General features: G+C 40.0%; 1 protein-coding gene across 4 annotated transcripts in view; it reads right to left on the reverse strand.

Moving 5' to 3' along the window:
- MYO3B (myosin IIIB) overlaps positions 1–13,089 on the reverse strand; it is a 205,685-nt gene that overhangs the window by 110,535 nt on the left and 82,061 nt on the right. For all 4 annotated transcript variants that reach the window (XM_061342730.1, XM_061342724.1, XM_061342747.1 and 1 more), the window contains exon 11: positions 1,839–1,994. In XM_061342730.1, the coding sequence (XP_061198714.1) occupies positions 1,839–1,994 (156 nt within the window). The remainder of the gene's footprint in view (positions 1–1,838; positions 1,995–13,089) is intronic.

Here is a 13,089-nt window from a genome sequence, read left to right on the forward strand (position 1 = left end):
ACAAACAGAATGAACAGTGAAAGAGACTGACAGGAATGATGGGTCAGGTAACAACCTGGGACAGGGTACCTGTGTCTAGTTGGCCAAGTAAATGTGGGAGTATCAGGGACAATAACAGAATTTAGACTGATAGGAAAGATAAGATTAAGACTAAACCCATTGCAACAGAACCCCCTTCACCACTGCAATCTGCAGGTGCTACTGCACACAAGCTGCAAATAATAGCTCCAGATAAATATCAAAGATGGGTTAGGTGGTGACAGGATCAACAAGGAGTTAAACTCTATTAGGTGAGCACTGATTCATACTAGGGGTGCTGGAAGCAAAATTGTTCTTATATTCCAGTTATGCATAAGCATAACCTGCAGCAGCTTGTCTGTCACCGCATTCCCAGTTAATATACGGAAAGGCTTGAGGAAAGAAATGCTGTCTTAGTCCTAATTCCTTCTCCCTCCACATTAGGGAGACAGATCCCAGAAGAATGTGTCAGAATACCATGTGGAATCCATTTAAGAGCTCCTCTTGGAACTAAGATAATTTCACTCTGTCTATATCTTCTCATTGGTCAACAGCTAGGAAAATTCTGATACCTTTTGGGTCAGCCAACCCACAGCTGTAGCTAATCTGATGTGTGAAGTGTTACATGGGGAAGTCTGCTTAGGAGGCCAGATAAAGCAGATACTTCAACAGTGACATAGCTCCCTCACTGTAAGCAGTTCAGGTTTATTTTTCCAGGAGAAAACCAATCAACCAAAAAAAAAAACCCCAAAACCCAAACCAACACCCCTCCCCCTTCAGAAAAAAACCCAAACCAAAACAAACCCAAAATAACCAACCAACCAAAAAAAAAAACACCCCAAACAAACCCCAAAACAAAACAGAAAAGCCTCCAACCTCATAGAAGTCAACTTCACCTTGAAACTGTACTTACAGCTATTCCTTTATTTTAACCTGTAAATTTTTGTTTGGGCTTTTAGCATTTAAGCTACAGAGTCTTATGGCATGGAAGTATATACTTGTTCATATATAGCAGGACATTTAATTTTCTTCATCAACATTAGTAGGTGTTTGTTTGTAATAATGGGCCACAGCTTATCTCATTCTAGACAAATTTCATATTACAGAATGATTGCTGAGCTTGGGAAGCTGTGTTCATTTGCATTTAATTCTCTTTTGAAACAGGGAAATTCTGCCACCCTCTGGGCAACAACAAAACTAATATATATTTACAATCAGCCTCAAAAATCCCACTGCTGCTGAATAAATATTCATTGCTTTTTAAGCACATTTTAAAATTAATTATTAGGCTGAATGAAAAACAGCAGTTACTATTAAACTACAGGCAAAACAATTACTTAAAGTACTGAACAGCCTTCTTACTAATAGCATCTAGCCAAACACTTAACTTTAGTGTGTCATGATCTTAAACTTTTCTAGTAGTCACTTCATTGTTCACGGTTGTATTTTTAAAGATCTGCTATCAAAATATGACAATTTTTCATCATGCCAGTATGTATTTCCACAAAGTAGACTTTCTGGAATTACTAGAATCTCTGTGACTGAGACAGAAGTGAATGCAGATAGAACAGAGTCCAGAGGACAAAGGCAGCTAAGGAGAAGGCTGCATAAATGGCTGATAAAACTAGCTTTAAAAAGTAACAGTGGGAAAACATGCCTCTTGCATTCACACGGCATGCAGCACTTTGCTAATCATAGTGGTAGTCAATGTATTAATATCATAGTTTGAAACAATGAATGTCTATGCATTTAGAGTTTTAACTCATGCTTCCAGGATTCATGTGTGGAAAGAAGGCTGCAGCATGTGTGTTGTACAATACCTTGTTTTGGCTACAGAGCCTAGCTGCTGCTGTTCTTGAATGAGCTCAGCCAGCTGTTTTTGCAGAGACATATCTTTACCATGCACTTGTTTAATAAATGGATGCTCCAAAAGATGGGTGACTGAAGGACGCTTTTCAAAATCCTTGATAAGACACCTGTGTCAGAGAAAAAGCAGTCTCAGGCAATGATGATCTCTCATTACGGCATGATCCGAGTCAGTTTACTGTGCGGCTGTTACTGTACAGTAGTTTCTTTTTCCACAAATTTAAGTTCCTCAGTATGCAGCAAGACAACTCCTCTATATTGGAATAAATCTGGCATAAAGTACTTAAGTGAATTCACCCTACAAGTATACTAGTATAAATGCTATGAATTTAAGCTTATTTAATCTCTCTTTTTAACTGTAACTAGTTTACTATGAAAAAATGTCATTCTATCTTGTAACTGCTGCACAGTTAATATACATTAAACATAACCTAAGATGAATAGACAATACTTAATTCACTTCAATTTTCTACTTATTCTCTGATGAGAGTTTGATGAAGTGTATGATATATCCTATTAAAAATTATAAGTGAAATCCGTGATACAACACTAGTCAGAACAATTTGATACAGAGGTTTGTCTTGCTTTTAAAATAAGCGTTTCAGGTAGATCTTCTATATTGCAATGATAAGTGCTAGCATAAGGATCAGAACATTCTGCAAACCTACCTAATTCAGACTGGAAGAGAAATGAATGAGTCAGAATTAAATGCTAGTCAAGGTATCAAAGTTCTGTCTGTGATAGAAACAGGTGATCGAGTAAAGAATAAAGAGATAGACCCTATTAAATTACCATAAAATAAAGTATCATGCTAATTTATATAATTGGGATTTAAAATTGAGGAAGCCATCACAAAAATAAAATAAAAAAAGAGGAAATAAAACAGTCCAAACAGAAGAATGATCTAACAAGATTAAACTGCTTTAAAGTACCCTCTAAGTCTTTACATTAAAAGTGTTGTTTATCTTACTCATATAATAACGTTATTTGAGAATATGAAAAAGAAATGCTGCAATTCAGTATGTATTTCCCTCCTAGCAAATTATAGCCCATGATGAGTTTACTTGATGAGATGCATTTGTATTACATGCTTTACAATTATGTCTCATATTTGCTGATCTTAAGTGATATTCCTAAAGTACTTCCTGAGCAGTGCCAAATATCACAAATAAAGATTATCATTTTAGCTAAAAGTGCAATGGTAACTAAATACCTTTTAAAGGAATTTATATTCTATCAATATCAATTTGCAAAATTTTAAATTACATATAAAAAAAGAAATAAACCAAACACATTGATTTCAAATACTACCAAACACATTAGCAAATTATTAAAGTTCAGCCTCACCTCAAATACTTTACTGAAGCCTAAGGTCTGGTCTTAAAATGATCCTGAAATATCTCTGAATACAACTTTAATACTTTAGGTTCCTGAAAACAAATTTCCCAACCTCTTCTTAGTGTGCTTAGTCCAGAGAAGACAGCCTGCAAAATGGGCTACCAGTTTTATAAATATTTTTGGTGAATTTTGCTAGAACTTTAGCCTCCTAAAAGAAAGACTAAAGTAACAGAACCTCTGAGTGTGAGGCTATAAATACCAGTCGTCCCCTTTTAGTGAAGAGATACATCATTAGCCTACAACAGGTTCTCACACACACACAGAGCCCTTTTCCTTTTGTGATCCATGGTTTTCAAAAGTCAGTACACCCACAAAGACAATATGGTCTATGCCAATCCTGGTTAAATTTATGTGTTTCCTGAGAAAAAAAGAAAAAAGCATTTGAAAAGCAAGATAACATTAATCAGGAAGGCAGAGGGGAAAAAAATATCAACAAACAAAACAAATAAACCAACAAAGGCTATGCAGTATACAAAATCATAGATTGATGGCAAGTATCTGAAGTGGACTTTTCAGCCTAAAAAGCTCATGCACTAGTGATTTTTATCATTCTAACAATAATTACAAATTTATCATATTTATGCCATATTGTTGATATATAAAATTTTTGTGTTAAATTTCATCACATCAGAAGTTCTCCAAGTAATATAACTGAATTCAAGTGAAACTATGTCACAGAACCATACAACAGGTTGGGTTGGAAGGTATCACTAAAGGTCATCTTTGTCCATCCCCCATGCAATGTGCAGGGACAGCTTCAACTACATCAGGTTGCTCAGAGCCCTGTCCAACCTGATCTTGAATGGTTCCAGGGATAGGGCATCTCTCACCTCTCTGGACAGCGTCTTCCAATGTTGCCCCACCCTCATCATAAAAATTTCTTTCTTATATCTAGTCTGAATCTACCCTCTTTTAGTTTAAAACCATTACCCGTTGTCCCAATTGCAACAGGCCCTAATGTCATAGCAGTTGCTTTTCAGATAACAGCAACATTAAAGTTTAAACACATTCTCTTGAAGAAATTACACAGTTCCAGACAGAACATCTTGTGTTTACCAGAAGTGTAAGGAACATAGAAGCTTTTACATGCTAGCATGTAGTTATTAAAATGAATTCTACTCTGAGCTCTGGAAGAACGCACCTCCAAAGACATGCTACGGACAAGATCCTGAAGTTGCAAGATAAATTTTCCATATAGATGGCCCCTAGGTCATCCAAATATCCAGGATGATGCATTCATTAAGGAAGCCCAACAAGAAAAGACAGAAGGAAAACACTTTAGGTTCTCTATTTAGCTTCTCTATTATGTGCCTGAAATGCTAACTGCTTAGTTCTGGCAGGTGTTTCAATGAGCATAGGTAAGTTCTGTCAGGGAGGTGGTTTTAAAGATGACTCAGGATTGTATTTCCTTCCATTGCATACTCCTACCAGTACCCTGCTATTTACTTTTCATGCATGCTATTCTTCTGCTCTGCAACCATCAAGTTTATGTATTGTTTCACCTATGTGCAGCCCTCATTCTCTTGTAGTAAGATATTTTTGCCATCTGTGGTCACTTGGATTTCACTTGAAACACAAGTAAAGCTTCATGAATTCATATGACCAAGCTAATGATACAAAACACATTAACACAATTCTGTCTCTGATCAAAGTCTCTGTTCCAAATTCAGAGAGAGCACACCTACTATTGTGCCAAGTTTGTGCCTGTATCGGAAGAACGGATCCCTTTCTGGCGGTTAGACCCCACAACAAGGCAGAGAGCTAGTAAGCAACACAGTGCACGGTGACGGACAGCTGCTTAAATTCATGTAGTTAACTTCTTGTGTGAGTACTTCTGCATCGGTTCAGGCAAAAGACCAAGAGGAGAATGTACATCTCCAATGAAGTTAGTTTAATCCATCAAGTTAAATGGCAAGTTCCTAGCACATTAGGAACACAGCAGCAGAAGAAAGACCAAGCAGGTCGTACAGAATTGAATGTCTGTGGCATATACACTCTCCTTTTGCTCTGAAGCAGCAGAAGTGTTGACACAGTTACTTCTGGAAATTACTCATTATGTTTCAAGCACCAGTAACTGGCTTGCAGCTTAGTCATAGTAGGTACTGTGGGCTCAGTGTGTACTCAGATATTCAGTGCCACACTGGTTTATCACTAGATCTGCTGCAAAGGAATGCAGGATGGAGAGCTGTCATGTGATACTGTAAAGACATGATGTTTCTCCTCTTGATCCATATCCCTTTGTCCTCTCTGTGTAGACGAGACCTATTAATATTCTGAGGTATATTTATATCCTCTGCTTCTACACTGTCATTTCAACTGTGTTGCTTTTAGTGACACACTGAATGCATACTGCTGCTGTTCTTAGTCAATGTTACCTGTAAAATAACAATTCTTGAGCCACTACCTATGTGCTAGTGAAAAAGAATGCAACAGACTGCTAGTGTCACTGCAAGCGTTCAGTAAGGTATCGTCTACACTGGAAGCAGTACACACACTGTATTGCTCTTCAGAAAGAAAGAAAGAAAAAAAACCAGAATATCAGCTCTTACAACGCTGAAGCCTGCATGAAGGTGTGCACTTCTACGGACCTGCATGCTGAAATACAGATATAATGTGTGAAAAAGTTTATCATATGGGTGCCTGATTCCAAAATTGCCAGTACATTCAGTCAGGAAATATATTCCATGTAGAGGCCAGAAAAAAAAGAAATCAAGAAGTAATACACAAAAAAAAAAAATCAGTATTAGCATCTGAAAGTAGAAGACTACACTAACAAAACAGCTTTTATAATGTCGCTTATCAGAAAATATTCTTAGTCAGTGCAGCCAACAGAAATCAGTGTGTGGATCATGCAAGAGCAATGTTAAGAACTCCTATCACTGAAGGATTTGCTTCTGAGGAAAGGAGAAAACTAAAATACCTTCAGGTGCTTTTCTGAGCATTTGTTTAAGACCAATGTGAACACTTAGCCTAGGCACTGTCAAACAACAACAATGCTGCAGTTACATATAAAACCCAAAAATGTGCTGTATCTGCAGATTAAGCCCATGGAAATTATTTAAAAAAGAAAAAAGTGGTGTGAGGGTGTCTTGCATTGAGCAAATCTACTACAAGATGGGTTTCGTCTAAGCTATGATGAAAACATGACAATATTTGGTCTGCTATTTTTTTGATCTAAAATAACATGAAGGCTAAGTAAGTAGAGATTGAAAAGGAAACAAACATTGTACATGTTTGCTTTAATGAAAGTCAATCCATTACCTAATTTTAAATTCTAGTATCTCCCATCATGCTTTCTTAGCTGAAAATTAATTCTCAGAATTCATTAGTGTCACTACATTAAACATAGGCTGCAGCCATTTGCTGCAATCTCACAGCCAGGCTCCTAAGTACCATTTCCATTCTGCCATAATTACAGGCAAAGATGAAGCATTTATTAGCAGGGGATCAGAGCAGACTCCCATACACACAGGCCTGTCTGAGACAGCCTCTAAAAATTCACTGGCTCCTTGCATTTGGATGATAACATTGTTGGAACTGCTACCTCTCAACAATGTAAACTGCCATTTTGCAAGTACCAAATCAGATGACTGAAAAGAAGAGACATTTATCAGTTCAGCATTCATGAGCTAATATTTACTAATGAATAAGTGGAAAGAAATAGATTTCATAAGAACTGCAATGGTGGTCTAAGTCTCCTGTGCATTCAGAAATAGAAAACAATTACTAAACGTCATTCACTGTTGCAGCCAAACCTAAACAGAGCAGCAGCAGTTATTTCTTTTCAGATCTATTATAATCCATTTGGCCACAAGTACTTTCTTTAAGAAAAAAAGAAACCAAGCAGCTCCAACACTTACAGCTTAGTTGCATTATGATTCATCTCCAGTATTTTGTTTTCTTCAATTATTACATTTTGCGAATACTACATTTTATGATGAAAGTGGATTACTGGAACTTATTTTGCCTCATAAATCAGATATTCAACAAGACACCTCATCACTGTTTGCCATTTACAGGCACAGAAGATGCATACATTAATATCTGGAAGAAATTATTACTTTATAATTTTTTTATATATTTTTTGGTACAAGTAATCCAGGAGGTTGCTCGATTGTGTGGAAGACAACTTCCTTCTGCAAGTAACAGACGAGCCAAAAAGGAGAGGTGCCATGCTTGACCTCATGCTCACCAACAGGGAAGGGCTCGTTGGAACTGTGGCGCTCCAGGCCAGCCTTGGTTGCAACGATCATGAGATGGTCCAATTTGAGATCCTCAGGACAGTGAGAAGAGCGTGCAGCAAGCTCACTGCCCTGGACTTCAAGAGAGCAGACTCTGGCCTCTTCAGGAACCTGCTTAGTAAGGTTCCATGGGATACAGCCCTAGAGGGCAGGGGGGCCCAAGACTGTTGGTTGATATTCAAGGATCACCTGCTACAAGCTCAGGAGTGTTGTGTCCCAACTAGAAGGAAGGGCAGCAGGATGGCCAGGAGACCTCCTTGGATGAATAAGGAGCTGCTGAGGAAAATTCAAAGGAAAAAAACAGGCTGGTAGAAGGAAAAAAAGGTGGAAGCAAGGACAGGCGGCCTGGGAAGAATACAGGGATGCTGTCTGGGAAGCTAGGGACCAGGTTAGGAAAGCTAAGGCCCAGTTAGAATTAAACTGGGATGTGAAAGATAACAGGAAAGGATACTAAAATTACATTGCAAATAAAAGACAGACCAGGAACAATATGGGCCCTCTCCGGAAGCCATCAGGACAACTGGCTACCCTGGATTTGGAGGTTATTACTGACTTCTTTGCCTCAGCTTTCACTGGCAAAGGCTCTGACCACACCACCCATGTCTTGGAAGGCAGACGCAGGGACTGTGAGAATGAAAACCTTGGGCCCACTGTAGGAGAGGATCTGGTTTGAGACCATCTTAAGAAACTGAACATGCACAAGTCCATGGGACCTGATGAAATCCATCCGCGGGTCCTGAAGGAGCTGGCAAATGAAGTTGCTAAGCCACTGTCCATCATATTTGAAAAATCACAGCAGTTGGGTGAAGTTCCCAATGACTGGGAAAAGGGAAGTGTAACCCCCATTTTCAAGAAAAGGAAAATAGATGACCCAGGGAATTACAGACCAGTAAGTCTCACCTCTGTGCCTGGAAAATCTTGGAGCAGATTCTCCTTGAGGGCATGCTAAGGGACATGAAAAACAACAAGGTGCTTGGTGACAGCCAGCATGGCTTCACTAAAGGGAAATCCTACCTGACCAATTTGGTGGCCTTCTATGATGGGGCTACAGAACTGATGGACAGGGGTAGAGCAGCTGATGTCATCTACCTGGACTTGTGCAAAGCGTTCGACACTGTCCCGCAGGACATCCTTGTCTCCAAATTGGAGAGACATCAATTTGATAAAGAACAGCCTGGATAGCCGCATGCGAAGAGTTGTGGTCAATGGCTCAATGTCCAGCTGGAAACCAGTAACGAGTGGTGTCCCTCAGGGATTGGTGTTGGGACCAGTCTTGTTCAACATCTTTGTCGCTGACATGGTCAGTGGGATTGAGTGCGCCCTCAGCAAGTTTGCCAATGACACCAAGCTGTGTGGTTTGATTGATATGCTGGAGGGAAGGAATGCCATCCAGAGGGACCTTGACAGGCTTGTGAGGTAGGCTGATGCCAACCTCATGAAGTTTAACCATGCCAAGTGCAAGGTCCTACACCTGGGTCAGAGCATTTCCAGGAACAGCTACAGGTTGGGCGGAGAAGAGATTCAGAGCAGCCCTGCAGAGAAAGACTTGGGGGTGTTGGTCGATGAGAAAATGAACATGAGCCAGCTTCAGTGTGCACTCACAGCCCAGAAAGCCAACCCGCTACATGACAAGCAGCATGACCAGCAGGTCGAAGGAGGTGATCCTTCCCATCTACTCTGCTCTCGTGAGACCTCATTTGGAGTATTGTGTTCAGTTCTGCTGTCCTCAACATAGAAAGGACATGGAACTGTTGGGACAAGTCCAGAGGAGGGCCACAAGGATGATCAGGGGACTGGAGCACCTCCCATATGAAGACAGGATGAGAAAGTTGGGGCTGTTCAGCCTGGAGAAGGCTTCATGGAAACCTCATAGCAGCCTTCCAGTATCTGAAGGGGGCCTATAAGGATGCTGGGGAGGGGCTCTTCATTAGGGACTGTAGTGATGGGACAAGGGGTAACGGGTTAAAGCTTAAACAGGGGAAATTTAGATTGGATATAAGGAGGAAATTCTTTCCAGTTAGGGTGGTGAGGCACTGGAATAGGTTGCGCAGGGAGGTTGCGAATGCTCCGTCCCTGGCAGTGTTCAAGGCCAGGTTGGACAGAGCCTTGGGTGACATAGTTTAGTGTGAGGTGTCTCTGCCCATGGCAGGGGGGTTGGAACTTGATGATCTTAAGGTCCTTTCCAACCCTAACTATTCTATGATTCTGTATCAGACTACTTATTAGAGCTGAGAATCCACAATGCAGCCTCTGGGCAAAGTCTCTGTTCAGCAATCGGTTAGATAAAGTTCTCATTGCCACTCCTCTGGTCCCTATCTCTCTGTCACTCCCTGGCCCATCAGGGTGCTCTTCCCACCATTTGCTCTTCCCACAGCTTTACAGCACTCTCCTCTGCCCTCCAAATACTTCTCTGCTTGCACAAGTACCTGCTGCCTAGCAGTGGGGAATCTTTCCAGGATTCTCCTATTGGAAAAGAAGAGTTTTCCAGGTTCTTGAACAGGACTTCAGGTCATCCTGAGATGCTGAGCTCCTGTCCTTCTAGTCCCAGAAAAAACAGTTACCATGATCCCTCCAAAGGCAGAGATAGCTCAGCTGAGGATCTAGAACATCACAGAAGGTCATATTCTCTTCACCCTCTCCCTAAGCAGGGTGGAGGTAGTCTCTGGGTTTTGAGATTCTTTTTTTTTTTTCCTCCCCATATTTTTCTATCTACTTCCTTCAGAAGGTCATTTCATGGTGGAAGATTAATTAAACCAAGCGCATGACCTCAACTGGGCTGACACCCCTGCTTGGAGAAATGGAAGGACAGATACTGACAAGCAAGATCACGTAGGCCAGGCACATAAGGTCTGCAGCTTTCCAGTCAAGGAATGAAAAATAACAATCTCTGAGGTTGTTTTCTAACTGGTTAAAAGATTCTGTTCTTACCAATTGCTTTGTCTGTTCCTCCTACCTCTGTACTGCATGTACTGTGGCAAACACTGGTCAGTAACATGCAGCAGAGATGTGGAGAAGACATTTTATGTATTACATTTGTAATAATGATGCAGGGCTGTGGCTTCCTACTTCCCTGAAGCCTCCCTGCTTCCCTGAAGCTTCCCTGCTTCCCATTCCTAGGCCTGCCCATCCCCCCTACTGCTGGAGGTCACTCGTTTTCAAAGATTAACTAAAAAACTGTGACAGCTTTGCCAGCAGCATTTCTGTTTTCAGTCCTAATTCAATAGGACATATAGGATACAAATAACCTTATCTTCAGAACTATATATAGTTGCCCCTTTGGAAGAAAGCAAATGCTGGGCACAAACGGTATATATATAGTTTAAATAGGTCTCCTGTCTTGAACCAGCATCCCATGATAAATAACAAGAATTTTACTGTTCCTTCTGCTACAATCAGATATCAGGATGAAAGACTGAATTATGACAAAGTACTCAATCATCACATACATAATATAAATTCTGATGGTCAGAACACATTCATATCATTATTGATTTGCCGTTTGACAGCAAATGCTGTAAATTAACTAATCTTCCCTAACAGTGAGAGAAATACTCTAACACTGAAATGTCATCAGCACCTGTTTTCTTAATAAATCTTCTTTCAGTTTAATTTTTACCATCAAGCATCCTATAGTGTAATTTAGAGCATGCATCTGAAAACTAACAAAGGTTCACTCACACAGAAATTATAAGATTAAGTGTAGTAAATAGCTCAACCTCTTGTACAGCTAAAACAAATTATAACAGGTTTCCTAGACTCCTTTGGGCTGAACAGACACAATTTAGATATATACATGGTTTGGAGAAAAAACAAGGTAAACTGTATGGAGTGGGACTTTTTACAGCACTTAGAGTAGGTCAGACTTTGCTCATGTTAAAACCCTTAGAGTTTTACTAGAGACAACAGAAATTCAGTCAGAACAATTCTAGGGATTTATTGTGTGATGAAATTGGGGGTTTCTAGCCTTTTATCAGGCATGGGTCTGCTCTGTTTCTTTGGCCTGGCCTTGAAGACCCTGGAACACAAAAAGCCTTTAGAACCTTATTTACAACTGAAGCTTTTAATTAGGAACAGTGTTTTGCATTTGTACTAAACATTCTCCCTTTGACACTACAGCATGCAGTTGATTTGAAGTAGCTGGAGCATAGAGAAAGTAGGACATGAGGAAAGAATACTGACAGTTTCTTTCACATTTTATGTCATAGCTGGAAAGGCAACTAAGGACAGAGATATTTTTCTCTCCTTTGGGGTTTAGTGCATTCTTTCCTATCTTCCAGTAAATAAGGACAGATACCAAAAGGGCAATTTTAGGTTCACTTTCCTATAATCACAGAGCAGCTGGGGAAAGTTTCTCACTTATGCTCCATTAAACTGACTGCCTGGTGCCCTCTGCTTTGAAACCCCAACTTCAGCCATGCTATAACATCTTCATTTTAACAAGTTCACAAGCACCTGGGCAGATGAGATCAGGTTAATTGTACTAGTTGGGAGTCCACAGGCAGTAACATTTTTCGTACTACTGTGTGATAGACCTGACACATACACCCTGTGGTCCACAAGGGGACAGCAGGCACATCTGTGCTCCCTGAAGCTTCCGTTAATCTAGAAGTATGCTGGGCTGCATCATTCTTAACTCTGCTGCTGATTATTGAGTGACTTCGAGCAAGATGCCCTTTGTCTCATGTTTTCAATTGCAGAAGAAGGTATTTATCTCGTGTCCCTGTTCTACAAGTGCAGATGACTGACAGGACATCCTGCCTTCACATTTCATTTCAAGTAAAGCACAGACATGGCAAGCATCAGCAATTATAACAGACTTTCCTTCCAATAAATGGTATTAACATTAGAACTCTAGAAGCACCTAAGCTTAGAATTAAGCTTAAAAATCACCCTAGTGAAAGAGCAATAGGCAGGGACTACTTGAGAAACTGAAATACTATCACTTAATGACAACATGAGCTTGAAGAAGGGAGTAAGGAAACTGTCTCATCAGACAATTACTTCACATGTTCTCTCTGATACTATATTCTTCCATACAGCATACTATTCCTAGAATTGCTAATGCTTCCCAAATGTACTTGTCACTCCATCATGGATACATATATTTCTCACTGCACTTACCTTACTACTGTTAATACTTATGACTCAGAATAGCCAGCAAATAAACCCACAAACCATGAGAACCAAGGGAAGAATGAGTGCTTATCACTAATGGTAAGGATCTCAAGAGTATACTTTACTGAGTGAAAGATCTTGGTACTATGACATTTGTAAAACCTGGCATGATTCTTTGCAGGGTCAGGACTACAAACATGCCCAAGTATTTCTCACCTCCACCTAAAACTGCAGGTTTTTACTACAACTGCTCATTAGAAAGCTAAGATAATTGTATCCATTATATATGCCCATTCATCTGCATAAAAATATCTCACACAATACTCAAAAGTGGTGGAGATCTTTTGTCAGGTACTATACCTCACAATCTGAATCTTTCTGACATTTGCAAACCTCTGTCTTCTTACACGGTGAAATTAATGAGTTATGTTACACACCATGTTCTCTGTGA

The sequence above is a fragment of the Neopsephotus bourkii genome, unplaced genomic scaffold (genome assembly GCF_033783945.1).
Source record: "Neopsephotus bourkii isolate Nb327-2 ecotype Australia unplaced genomic scaffold, CSIRO-AGI_Nbou_v1 NB_196, whole genome shotgun sequence".
NCBI lineage: Eukaryota > Metazoa > Chordata > Aves > Psittaciformes > Psittacidae > Neopsephotus > Neopsephotus bourkii.